Genomic DNA, 14,011 nt, shown 5'->3' on the forward strand with positions numbered 1-14,011 from the left:
ACTACTGAACATTCTGTAACACTGGCAGATCAGTTACTATAAATTTGTATGACTGTATGATATGGTATTAGAAATATATTTTCTCCTTAAATTGCACACAGAAAATTATGAGCATATATACATGACTATAAATGAAACCCAAATAGCTAATATCTATACCTAGGTTAAATAAGAAAGAAGTTCACATAGTAGGTATTCTTAGTTTCCTTTGTACTTAGCCAAGTCTATAAAATTGCTAGCTAAGTAAGTAAGGTCCCGATATTTGGTTTTCAGGTTTCAGCAGAGTGGTTTATAAGAATGAATATGGTAACAGAAGAAAAATAATACTGAATAATGACAATAACAGAATGCAATCTGGTCAATCACGTATGCATGAAAATTCGAGGGCCTTAACCTCCAAAGGTCAGGTACCACTTTACCACTTTAGGGCACTATTTTAGGGGTTAGTATGGGTCTCATGGTGCAGACTGATTCCTCCCTACCAGAGGAGGCTGATACTTACATCCTAGGTTTTTGAGGATTATTGAAATCCATATTTGTATTCTTCAGTATGAAGTGACCTTGCGCATGGGTCTAGCCCCCTGATACCAGTACTTAGGAGTTTCCCTGACATAGGGTTCATGATTACCTAAAGCTCCAACTCCATATTCTACAGGAAGTATAAACTACATACTTGAAAATAATAAGTCACTCTCCCTGCATATTTATTTGGACTTTGGTTTAAAGGATGCTGAATTCACTTGGCTTTAAGGAATTTTATGTTTTCAAAATGTAAGAATAGTTTGTAGATTCTGTTGCCCGAGAGAAAAAGTTTCTGTCTGACATCTTCTAAAGTATAAGCATTTACATGCTATTAATTTTGTAGATACACTAGATGTCTTAAGAAAACTTGAAAATAGAATATTATTTTAATTTGAAAAAGATGAAAGCAAAGAGTACATAATTCTAAAATGGAAGATAGGCTTTTCCAAACACAAACAACACTCTCCCCCACCCACGAATGTAGAAAACTCCAAACCAAACCGAAACAAAACAGGAGACTTACCCATTGGCTCCTAAACTGGATCATGTGATGGAGGAAAAATGAGGTAATGATGAAGGAGAACATGGGGAAGAACAAAGAAACGATGAAAAAAGTAATGACAACAGGAAAGGACACAAAATGTCAATGTAAAAATGTAAACACACAAATCTACAAATACGGATCCATTTTTACCCAATCAACACTTTCAACAAAAACAAATCATGAGGTAAGATGATGTTGCAGAGTTTTGAGTTTAAAATAAACAAACAAACAAAATTTAAAAGTGAAATAATGATATTTTTATTAGCGAGAACTAGTATGTTTATTGAAATTTAAACTGCATTTTAATTTATTCTGCGTTCATGTTTATGGAGGTAGACGTGGGGTGGGTCCTTGGCATTGTGTAGAGGACAAAGTACAACTTGTAGCAATTCCAGTCCCACTATGTGGGTCCCAAATATGAAACTGAGGACATTGGGTTTGGTGGCAAGTTCGGAGACCTTTACCCACAGAGCAAACTCACTTGGCCCAGTAAGAACTAGTGTCTACTTGATCCTTAAAAAAGGAAACTTCTGTATAAATAAAGTTTTCCATATGCAATCATTTTTGTGCCTTGCTTTTATGGATGCAAACTCTTGAGTCTTCTAAATTTGTATAAACAAAGTAGGCATAATTTTAGCTTTCTTATTTGCTTGCAACAAGCAATGTTTATGTAAATCATCAACACCAAAATGGTATACGGGAAATTAAACACCACTTGGGAAGTTTTAGCAGGCTTATAAACAAAAGGAGAGGCTGTCCAGAGCAGAGGATCCTCCCTGTCACACTACTGACCCCTAGGACTTACCTCCTGTCCTCCATCCAGGGCACAAAGCTTGGTGCTTTGCTTTTTAGCATCCACTAATACATTAAACATGGTGCACACGGAAGCTGGGATGCGCAAGTCGGTGGTTTTGTTTGCCTTTTGCAGCTTGAGTTCAAACGCAGCTCTTGTTCTAGTTATTAAAACATGAATTAGAGTAAGAGATCTCGACATACATCCTTCCCATTTGTAAAAGTGAAATCAATTCTACAAGCTGATAATGTAAGACAAGCAGAAACAGAGTAAGTAGCATGTTGGAGCTAGGGAGTAGGGAACTGGGACCTGCTGGCCTGTTCTATGTAGGTTTCTCAAATAAAGCTTAGACTGTGATGTTTCTATAGAAGAACAGAGTTTGTATTCTTTACCAAGTGGTATTTTAAGTGCTAGTTTATGCAGCCATTCAAGACAATACAGACATCCAAATGAAGCTTTTGGTTATATCTCATGTGCCATATTTGATGAGAATTTTACTTAGTGCCTAAGTTAATATCCAAGTAGAAAAACTACATGTTCTTTCTGTATTTAAGCAGAAGACATTCTGTGTGTTCATGCAGAATGAAATAAAACGGTACCAGTCTAGAAAGCTGGAAAACTAACAAACCACAGAAAACGACAATCCTTTTATGTCATTTAAATTGCCTCTTAAATGCCTGAAGTTCCAGGTAAAAACTTGTGAAACAGGTAATTTATAGGCTTTTGTTAAAGACCCCACCACCACCACCATAATCTGACCTACAGATTTGAGACTTGTAACTCACAGCTGAGAGAGTTTTAAAAATTAAATAATCCAAATCACAGTCTTGTCTTAGGAGGGCATTCACATTACTCTAAGAACTGGACTTTCTTGGCTCAATGTGTTTAGATACTTGGTAGGGGTACTCAGTTGTTCCAACTAATATTTGAGTGTGACTCATGTGTACTCCCCCCAAAATCAAAGACACAAGTAAACACATCATAAGTAGAGGCACAGGAGACATTTGACTTATTAGCATGCTATGCTAACATTGCAAGAACTATTTACAAATAAAAGGATATTTGCAAGACTCTGAAGTCTTTGAGTTATTTCTGGTTAAGTGCCGAGGAATGCACACTACTACATCATCTGATGTAACTGGCAAATTCCAGAAAGCGGTGAGTAACCTTGGAACGTGGATGGTGCTAACTGTATTTTGAGCTTATCTGCCCACTTCACTGCACACAGACACAATACATAAGGCATGAGAACTCAGTAGACCATTTCTGGATGTCTGAGGAGATGCTATTTTGGGAATATAAATCACAGTACTCCTAGAGAGTCACGCATGGTTGATGTGATTAATATAATGTAGGTGCTACTGATTAGAGAAATGGGTGGGAGACCTGGAAACAGTATCGTCAGACTGAGTTCATCAATGACATGGGTTCTCAGAATTAAGAAAACTATCTTAAAATTATCTTTAAAATATCATAAAATTATCTTCTCTTCCAGATTTGGAAAAGTATTTTATGCAAGAAAACTTGTATGCTCACACCTATTAATACCCTATCGTCAGAGAATGCAATATCCAGGACATTTTGAAACAGTGGTTCATACTCATTTCTTCCCTGTGGTAATTAATAACGGGGATTTGGCAAACTGTGGTATGACGGGTGCTAGCAGACCAAGCAGCAACTTGAAACACACATCTACCTTTTGACACAGGCCTCTATCATATCACTGGCCATAAGTTTAAGTCTCTGCTCTAAGTGGTGGGCAAATTCTTGTTCTGGCCAATGCAGGTCATAGACAAACATTTGCAGTGCATCAAGTTTCCAGAACAGGTCTTCAGATGTTGCTGAGCCATTGCTAGAAGAAAGAGGAAGAACGAAGAGCACTATGAACTTGCAGCATTCACAACAACATGGACCACCCATGATTTTCCTTTCTGTGCTATTGCCATCAGTGAAGGATTGACCACATACAATCTCTCATGAGCCAGGCTTCTCTTGGGTTGGCGTTCTAAGTCCTCCTTTCAACTTCTTAACGGGGTAAGGCAAAAAGAACATGAGAGAAATAGATGCAGTAGTGAGTTTTTGCAAAGGGGACAAAACTGGGTACAAAAAAGACAAAAGATAAGATATCAAGCTGTGTAGCCGGGCAGTGGGGGCACAAGCCTTTAGGAGACAGAGGCAGAGGCAGAAGCAGAGGCAGATGAATCTCTATGAGTTTGAGGCCAGCCTGGTCTACAAGAGCTTGTTCCAGGAGAGCTAGGATTGTTACACAGAGAAACCCTGTCTCAACAAAACAAAACAAAATAAAAATCAAGCTGTGCATAGGACAGATATTTTAAGCATTTTTTACCAATTTCTAAGATAATGATGAATACATAAAATTATCCTCTCTTCTAGATTTGGAAAAGTGTTTTGTGCAAGAAAACTTGAATGCTCACACCTATTAATACCTTACTGCCATCCATGTACCTACACCTCTGTCGTCACTGTGGTTTCTATCTACAAGAACGGAGCACACAGAAAATAAGAAAATAAGGTAGGAAGGAAAACCTTTGCTTTAAGTTTGAACTGCTTTATGCTGCTTCTACCTTATGACTCAAATCTAACATTACAGAAATGGTCTAACACAGAAGTGGTATTTGAGGTGCTCTGAAGTTGGAGCAAAATCATGCATTTCCAGTCTTTATGCATGACTTAGCCAGCATTCACTATAGTGAGAAAACTACTCTAGGAAATGGTATGTATGAAGGTAATCTGCAGCTGAGTTTGTATGTTATTTGAGCAAGTGATACCATCACTACTTTCCATGAGCCAAGTATCCAGTTGATAGGATGACAGATGTTTGAAAGTAAAATACTCCTACATTAGAACATATTGAGACTCAATCGTGAAATCAGAGCAAAGCAGAAGTAAAAAGAAAAAAAAAAAGGTCTGATTTATTTGTTCTCAGTGTCCTAATAACTATTTCACATTTATTACACTAAATTTATATTCTTACTTTGTAAAACAAAATGTAAGAAATAAAACCCATTTCTTACAAGGTCACACTGGAGACTTTAAGACAAATTATTTTAAACGACCACAATGTTTAGCTAAATATAACTCAATTAGCGAGCTTTAGAAAAGTCACCCTTGCCCTGGCTAATTAAAAGCTTGGTTTCTGCCCTGCACCCTGGCCTCAGTGTCTCAGTTCTAGCTCCAATTTAAGTTGCTATCTCTATCTGTTCTGCCAGGAATTTCTCAGGATCTCCTGGTCTAGCCAACTCGTCTTCGGAGTGAAGTTCTCAGGGGACCAATCATGACAAAACTGAATAGCGCACGCCGAATTTTCCTGACGGATTGTCTCTGCACCTTAATGTGTGCCGCATGCAGCCTCAGTAAAGACCTGACAAGGCTGCACCGATACTGCCGTGAAGAATGTGTAAGACAATGCCCTCTTCACATGGATCCCATGTACAAGAAGGACATGAGAAGAACAACGGGGTAGGCAATCTCCCCTCATGTATCCAGTGGGTATAGTTAGAAGAGCTGTGCTTTAATTGGAGGTACTTGGCAAGAGGCAACGCCGGCTAATAAATTTTGGAGGACTGTAACTTTGGAAATGTGCATGCTTTCGCAATACACCACCAACAAAAATTATCATCAAAACAAAACAAGATCTCATAGCCAAGATAAATCTATTAATTTATTTTACACAAAATGTGAATTCTACTTGATAAAGACATGACCGTGGTTTTCTTCTGCTTAATGCTATGTTAAAATTAGAGACAATCAATGTGTTTAACTGGAAATTTAATTGGTCTAATAAGTGTCTGTTATAATTGAATAGATGAAAAAATATAAATAGGTTTTCTCTGGATTTGGTCCAGATAACCTGCAATTTATTCAGAGACTTTGCATTTAAGGTTATTTCTAATCAGTGACCTAGTCCTAAAAACATTACTTACAGATTAAAGAACTCAAATGTGAATAATGGATGCTGATAAATTCTCTAAGTCAGTCAAAATTTAGCTCAGTGACATTTATCTGCAGGGCTAATGATAATTACTGCCACCCCTTTCCAAATAATGACTCTATCTAGAGAGAGAGAGATAGGCAGGGATCATCTGGATCTTTCTTTCTTAAAAACGTTGGGAGCCTTCTTCTCTGGGAAAGCATCAAATGGCAGATGATGCTGGTGCAGGTGGACCCGGGACCCAGGATTAGGAGGGTATGGCAGCTTCTGTGGAGGATTCCTTGTCATTGTAGAGGCTGTGGTCATGGTCAAGGCTGTGAGGCTCATGGAGGTAAAGATGAAGACAAGGAGTGGATCCCATCACCAAGCTGGACCACCACATTGAATTTTTCCTAGGAACATCCCCGAAGGATGAGGTTCTAAGGATCATGCCAGTGCAGAAGCAGACTCGGGCCACAGAGGACCAGGTTCAAGGCTTTTGTCACTATTGAGGACTATAATGGACATGTTGGTCTTAGAGTTAAATACTCCAATGAGGTAGCCACTGCCATCTGAGGGGCATCACCTTGGTCAAGCTTTCCATCATTCCTGTGTGGAGAGGCTACTTGGGGGAAAAGATTGGCAAGCCATATACTGTTCTGTGCAAGGTCAGAGGTTGCTGTGGATCTGTGTTGTATGCCCTATCCCTGTCCCAAGAGGCACTGGCATCATCTCTGCTTCTATGCCCAAGAAGCTACCAATGATGGCAGGTATTGATGGCTGCTATACATCAGCCAGAGGCTGTAATGCCAGCCCGGGGCAACTTTGTCAAAGCCACCTTTTTATTTGTTTGTTTGTTTATTTATTTATTTTTTGGTGTTGGGGGTCAAACCTAGGGCCTACATTAGAGGCTTGCTCTCTTACCGATCTATCACCTTAGTCAACTTGGGATCAAACCTAGGGCCTACATAGGGGCTTGTTCTCCTAGTGATCTATCACCTTAGTTGAGTTGCTCAAAGCACTTTTTCATTCTACTGGGAGTAAATTCTTTAATTTTAACCCAAAATGGAAATATTTCTTATTCCTCAATGTTTTATAACAAAACATCAAGAAGAACTGATTTAAACAGTAGGAAAATGAATATAAAAATGCCAGGCTCAGAAAGACAAGTGTTACATGGTGTTGCCAATACTCTGGACTTAGACTTCAAAAGAACAAAAAGACCTGAAAGTAGAAGTAGAAAACTATTTGGGAACAGAACGGGGACCGCTGGAAGAGGAGGGGACAGGAAGGGCAGGCCACGATGTATCAGAGTAAATTATGATCCATATGTGTAAGACTTTCAGAATGAAACTCATTATTTTGTACAATAAACATGCTCCAATGTAAAACGAGAATTGCAATAACATCATAACATTATGAATAACCACGGTCACTATGACAACAAAGAACCTAATAATCTTGGTAAATATCATGGAGGTCAACTTTTTACATTTTGTATTTGCCTAGGACAATGAAGGCATCATTAGGCACTTGCCATGATTCCTGGCTTAAGATGTATGTCACTTTGTTAAGGGTTTGAACAACAACAAAAGAAAGGGCTCAGGTTTCCCATACACCTCCAAGCTAACAGAATAGTAATAAGAAACTAAATGATACAGGATAATGTCCACAACGCTGTGCTAGTAAATATGTAGATGGAGAAGGAGGAGGAAAAGTAAAATTGTACACCAGTAGAGAGATCAAAATCATAAATTTAGAAAGGCTCTTATCCTGCAAAGGTAATGTCTGAGCATACACAGAAATCACGCTATATAGTCCAAGGGCATAAAGCAACTAAGTCTAAGAAAATAATTGACACGTAGGACTATAACCTAGTCGTGTTTTCTGTCTATAATGGTGTTTAACTTGGGAGAATGCTACCAAGCTTTTTCACAGGCTATTGCTCTCTTTCTTGGTCTCTTTCTCTTTGTTTTCCTGATTGGATATATACAAGATCGAATAGATTTGATGGTGGGTAGTGGGTACAGAGAAAGTTAGTAAGTTTTTGAGCAGTCTGTTCTGTTGAAGCAGAATAAAAAGTGAAGCATGTGAAGGGTTTGGAGGGCCAACGAGTGTGGGTTCAAATTTTTGCCTATCATTTACAATTTGTCTATCAATGATAGCTGTTTTTCTCTTGTTAATTTACTCGGGAATGACAGTTTTTAAATTGTGGAATGGAGATAGTGACACTTACCTTACACAGTTGTAATAATGATAAAAATGAGATAAAGAACTTGGCACTGTATCTAGAACACAGGAAATTCTGAACACATGGATAAATTCTCTGTAATTCTTGTCTTGTAGTTGTGCTAACTGAATAAGTATGAGATCATGGGCAAAAGATTTACTGACTTTTTACAACTGTAAACTAAGTATGTAACTTCATTAGATTGCTATAAGGCTCTGACTTTCCAAAAGAGAAAACTGTAAATAATAACGATGGGATAATAATACAGAGAAGTAATTACCATTTCTTGGACACCTAGCATGTTCCAATAGCAGTAATTATTTATAAAAAGCTTAGTATGTGCCAGACACTTTTATACAGTGTTCCTGCTTTTCCCCCATCAGACTATCTATAAATTCGGAATCAACCATTTTCAAACCAAGGAAAGGGAGGCTAAGAAAGATTTACGATTCACAAGTTAAGGTTTAATGTGAGACCTATTCAATTTTAGAGCCCTTTCCCATAATAACTCTTAGTCTGTAGTAGGTAGGTTAGCCACAGGGTGAAGTAAATAAATGTGGCTTTTAAAGGTATCAAAAATACCTTAAAATTGCAAGTTTTTCAATTTAATCAGGAGAGGAATGGCAGAAGAACATCCTGGTATTGGGAGCACTTATTTCTCTGTAAGGTCTAATTCCGCTTCTTTGTTGTTAACACTAAGATAAAAACCACTCAATATGATGCCATTGAAACCCTTTTTTGATGGTTTTCTTCATGTACAAAGTCAAGGATGTGGGCAGTAAGAAAGCTGAACGCAAGCATCCTTGAATTTACCACAATTATCAACATAGGAAATTCAGGGTTGGACTACTTAGGAGAGATTCTACAACCTGGGATTTAAAAAAAAAAAATGAATCTGCCACACAGAATAGACACGAACAACATAAAACCAGTGTGCTTTCTTTCTTTCAACCTCTATCACTTATCATCAATATGCTAAGGTCAGCTTAATAGCTTAAAACACTCAAACGCATAAAGCCAAAGACAGTACTCCTCAACCAACAGTGATCAACGCCATGCACTCTGAACACATCTGCACGGAAGACAGCCCAGGCCATGCACTAGCTAACACAACACCAGGAAGTAAGTGAGGGATACACACGTGGACTCATATAAAGAAGCCATCCACGGAGGAGTAGAAAAGCTAGGAATCTGTGGAAGATTAAGAGGCAGACTTGGAACTTTTGGAAGAGCTACATTGGGAAGACTGTTGGCGATATTCCTGTAAAGAAACAAACAACGTGGGAAGGGGGCACCATAAGCAATAACCACAGATGGCTGTAGGTAAAGTCATAAGGTCAAGACCAGGACCGGTGCGCTATGGACACCGGAATACCTACTTGACAGGCTGCCATGTCTCCTGCTCAAAACCTCTGTGGATGGACTGGGCGATGGCAGACTCCATCAGGTCCACGTAGCGGACAACCAAGGGCACAAAGATCTCTTGCAAATGTTTGTGAAATTTTCCATTACACAAAAGTGCTGAAAGAAGCAAGAAGAAACAGTATTTGTCGGAGAGATAATATCAGCTACTCAGGAAAAAAAAAATAAGTGGAATTTCAATTTTCTTAAAGAGTCTCACAGGGGAAAACTGACAGAATACAGAGAGATGATAATGGATTTTGTTCATTATATTGAATATTATATCATGGAAATTATCTCAGAATTATAATTAGTCTTACATAGATGCTTGTCAAAACAAAAATAGATTCTATTTCTGTAAAAGGTTCTAAGCAGGTGGTATGTTTGTACTTCCTAAGAGATTTAACACATAAGCACATGACCACTTACTGTAAATTCAAGGGAGCTGTTGCCTCCACAGAAGGTCCTGACACATGTAAATGCAGCAATTAAGCAGAGTCAGAATACCCTTGCTAGGTTGTGTATCGCGGATGCAAAAGCTAAACCTGTTCAGTGATGTGAGGTAAGCTTGATTACATCTAAGAACTATACTTTTGCATTCACCTGGGAGGATGGCTGTGGCCCCAGGAATATCCTTTCTGATTCACGAGTTTTTTTAGGTACTTGGAGATTTATTTCTGAGTATTCAAATTAGTTCATTACTTTTTGTGTCTTTAGTGGTTTTGGGGGTCGAACCTAGGGTTTTTGTATATTAGGTAAATGCTCTACCACTGACCTACACGTTCATTCCCAATACCTCTGTATTTAAGAACATCACGTTTTATCTCTCAGTTTCCCATTAGTCTGAAGAATTAAGGTTTGGAACACTCTTTGTACAGGGACTGTAGAAGTCTTACATTTTTTTCTACTTGGTTAAGACTATTGGACAGGGTGTACCTATCTCTTCCTGGAGATTGATGTTTTCCATGCAAAGGTCACAATTTCATTAAAACAGGCCACAGGATGAGGCTAACCTGCACCTGGAAAGGACAGACTATGCAGGAAAGTACTAAGCAATGCTAATTGAGATAGAAAGAATTTTAATATTTTGATTAGTATTAGTATACATTGTAAATTTTTTCTCGAATATATCCTAAGCACATTTATGAATGCTTCATATCTTCAAGCTAAAAATATACTCATTAAAAATACATCGTTACCACATCAGCACTTGAGAAGCAGAGGCAGGTTGATCTCTGTGAGTGCAAGGCCAGTCTGAATTGCAGAGTGAGTTTCAGGACAGCCAGAGCTACAGAGAAACCCTGTCTCAAAATACACACATGCACATATGCATGTATACACATACATGTACAAACTCACACACACACTTGCAGTCTTTGGTCAGGAGAGGCATATGTGAAGAGATGAGCTAGGATTTAAATTTCATCCAAATATCAGAAGTTTCCCATGGGAACTCTGTAGTGGGGAGTGGTTTACTGGGTGGAAGAAATAGCTAGCATAAAACTTCAAGGGGACTGAGCTGGTGTCCTACAAAGATAAGGAACACCAGTCAGGAAAGGGAAGACTAGTTTTGGGGGGAAGCTAGGTTCTAGGACACTGTGGGAGTTTTCTGGTCACAATGGCACTTGTCAGTAAAGGAATGACCTGGTCTTTCTGGTCACTGTATGGCACATGGAGGTCATCAAAAAAAGAGAAGAGGTGGCTAGTGACAAGTTCTAGGTAAGGGATGATGATGGTAGCTTTGATGAAGGTGTCAGAAGTGGAAGATGTTAAAAAAATAATCTCTCATCAATTTCCTTCACTTCATTGGATTTGAACATCTGCACATGTTGAGCCATAACAAGTCTACTCTCTAGAAACTCCAGCAGTCTGGTCTTATGGCCAATATGACATCTTCTCATGTTATTTTCTTTATATAAAAATGAATAGACGGTCTTACGACCTTGACAAAGCACATGCCATTCACTAATATAACATGTTTAGGGAATGCTCTCAGTGTATTTCTGTGGCTTATAATTTTGCCAAAGGGTGGAGAAAAATGGACTTGTGAGGGTGGAATAGATCCAGAATGTGCAATACTGATTTTGTTTTATCTCTCATGTGGCTTAGTTTTTCTTTGTCGTTAAAAAACAAATCAAATGAACAAACAAATAAATCTACAAAGGAGGACCTGAGTTTGGAAAAGCTAGGCACAGTTATGCACACCTGTAAACTCAGTGCTGGAAAGCAGGAAAAGGGGTATCTCATGCCTTGCCTGGATTGTCCATCCAGTTGAATCCAGGAGCTCCAGCTTCACTGGGAGACACTGTCTCCAAAATATAAGGTATAAGCAATACAATTAAGGAATACACACGACTTGGACCTCTGATCTCCGTGGGTATACAGGCATACCACTAAAGAAATCTTTTCTTGCTTATTGGTATGCAAAGGTCTCTTATTCAAGTAGAGAAATTGTATTTAGTGATAAATGTGCTATTGAGAAACTAATATCATCTTATGATGTTTTCATTGGTACACAGAAGGAAGGTGTTTCATTTATTCCCAGAGATGCAAGTCACAGAACTAGACAACACAGTCCAAGGTGTAATTCAGTTACCCTTTCACCAAATGCCACCTAAATAAAGATGCCAAGCTTTAAGGGTAATATGTTCTCACCTGAAATATCAAAATCATTATGACAGCTCAATTAAGAAATGTAATGAAATCTTACTGACTGCATCTTTGCTTAAGATCTCTCCTCCTCCTCTATATAAGTATTTTTGGAGTGTCAAACACTGTGTTGAGTTGTATTGTACATTCTTGTCACTTAACTGTCCCAAAATCTCTAAGAAGAAAGGAAGATTTTTAAAGAAAGAGTTTAGAGCGATTAGAAAATATACCTAAGGTCATTCAGTTACTAGGCAATAGAACCCGGATTTGACACCAAAGCCACATGTTAATCTATATCATAAAAAATCACAATTCTTTTATTTAGGTTACTATAAAATATTGCCTGTCTACTTGTCCATCTGTCAACCTAGTATCATTTTATTAATTAATATTAAATGGATTAATATTTTTAAGACCTATAAATACAGTGGATTGCTTTTATAAGAAAATGTGTAGGCTGATAATATCATCTTTATTAAAACCAGATGGTTTTACACTGCTGTCCACCGAGACTGTATGACTAAACTTTATTCTTACGGCGCAGCACCGACAAACAAACAAACAAACAAACAAACAAGAAACAACGAAAGAACTCTGTCTAGCTTCTCCTTTTGGAGCATACTGCTAACCACGGTTACCGTTTTACTACTCCAAGACCTGTTAACAATTCTGACAATTACAGATGAGCCTGCAACTCTTCAAGTCAAAAGCTACTTTACAGAGATATCAGGCGATTTGGCAGTGAATTCACAGTTTAATACAAGGCAGAAGTCAAAAATAATTCTTTTCAACGGCGTTATTAAATGTTGCCATAATTTTAAGATTAAGTGAAAGTTGACTCACAGGTACTTCCAGCAAGTGTTGTCTTTATATTTGGAAAGTAGTGGCTTCGTTGTCTTGTATGTTTTGATTTTCTTTTTTGTTGTTGTTTTGTCATTTTTGTTTTATTTATTTAGTTTTTTAGGTAAAAGAAATAGCATGGAGTGGGTAGGGAGATGAAGAAGATCTGGGAGGATATGGGGGAGGGACAAGAATATGATCAAAAACATTGTGTGAAAAAGAATTAATAAATTAAATATAATGAATAAAAGCATTACATTTCCCAATCTTTGTGTTCCCACCCCAGAGTCAAAGTGGAGATTTCCAATCTCATCTCTACACCAGCATTGCTGAGTTGAGTGTCACAGTCTTTTCTTCACTCCCTTCATCCAGTCAGTAAACAAGACCTGTGTGTCTTCTGGCTCCCAAGTCTTTGCACCTGATTGGTCCTCTGCTTATCTCTGTGGCTGCTACTCAGTCTGTTATTCTCGTCTGCAATGACTCATGCAGTCGTTTCCTAATTGGCCTTTGGGTTCCTATTTTTCCCTTGGTCAGCTCATCTGCTCACAGCGTCAAGCAGGAGGGTTTACAAAAAAAAAAGTACAACTATCCCCCACCCCCACAGTACAGTCCTTGCATGTGGCCCTCCAACAAACCTGAAAGCTTCAGCAAGGCATGGGGCTCTCAATGACACCCTACCATGGCCTCCCCAGTCAATTTCTGGTGCTTGTGGCCCATATTTCCTGTGGCATAAACTTGATTTTCTTGAGTCACTCGAATTCTCATATCATGACTAATACTTTATTCTGCCCCCTCTTCCTTGACTGGTTATTGGCTTTTCCATGTTTTCATGTTTAAACCCTGTTAGCTGATGTCTTTTTCTCCCTCTACAGTTATTCCTCTCTCCTTCCTCCTTATGCCAGCACTAGTCCTTGAGGTAGGGATCATACGTTTTCTCAATATTGAGCTGAGGCCTGGCTTACAGTAGTGTTTAGGTGTTTGATGTATGAATGAATATTTTGGATACAAGAACAGCTACTATATCCTTTTTTTTTGGAATACTGCATCAAATGACAGCTATATAGCCAATTGAGGCCTGTATATTCTTCACATTTTATATAA

General features: G+C 38.3%; 1 protein-coding gene across 7 annotated transcripts in view; it reads right to left on the reverse strand.

The window, feature by feature from the left end:
- Cadps2 (calcium dependent secretion activator 2) overlaps positions 1-14,011 on the reverse strand; it is a 505,709-nt gene that overhangs the window by 54,939 nt on the left and 436,759 nt on the right. For 4 of the 7 annotated variants that reach the window (XR_012908509.1, XR_012908508.1, XM_075953363.1 and 1 more), the window contains 4 exons: positions 9,400-9,541; positions 9,162-9,281; positions 3,556-3,711; positions 1,872-2,019 (listed from right to left, as the gene is read on the reverse strand). Coding sequence is in view for 4 of the 7 variants with exons in the window: in XM_075953363.1 (XP_075809478.1) it covers positions 1,872-2,019; positions 3,556-3,711; positions 9,162-9,281; positions 9,400-9,541 (566 nt within the window). In the remaining 3 variants the exon portion in view is untranslated. The remainder of the gene's footprint in view (positions 1-1,871; positions 2,020-3,555; positions 3,712-9,161; positions 9,282-9,399; positions 9,542-14,011) is intronic. The other 3 variants (XR_012908510.1, XM_075953365.1, XM_075953364.1) reach the window with 1 other exon arrangement.

This window comes from Microtus pennsylvanicus, chromosome 19, assembly GCF_037038515.1.
Source record: "Microtus pennsylvanicus isolate mMicPen1 chromosome 19, mMicPen1.hap1, whole genome shotgun sequence".
Lineage (NCBI taxonomy): Eukaryota > Metazoa > Chordata > Mammalia > Rodentia > Cricetidae > Microtus > Microtus pennsylvanicus.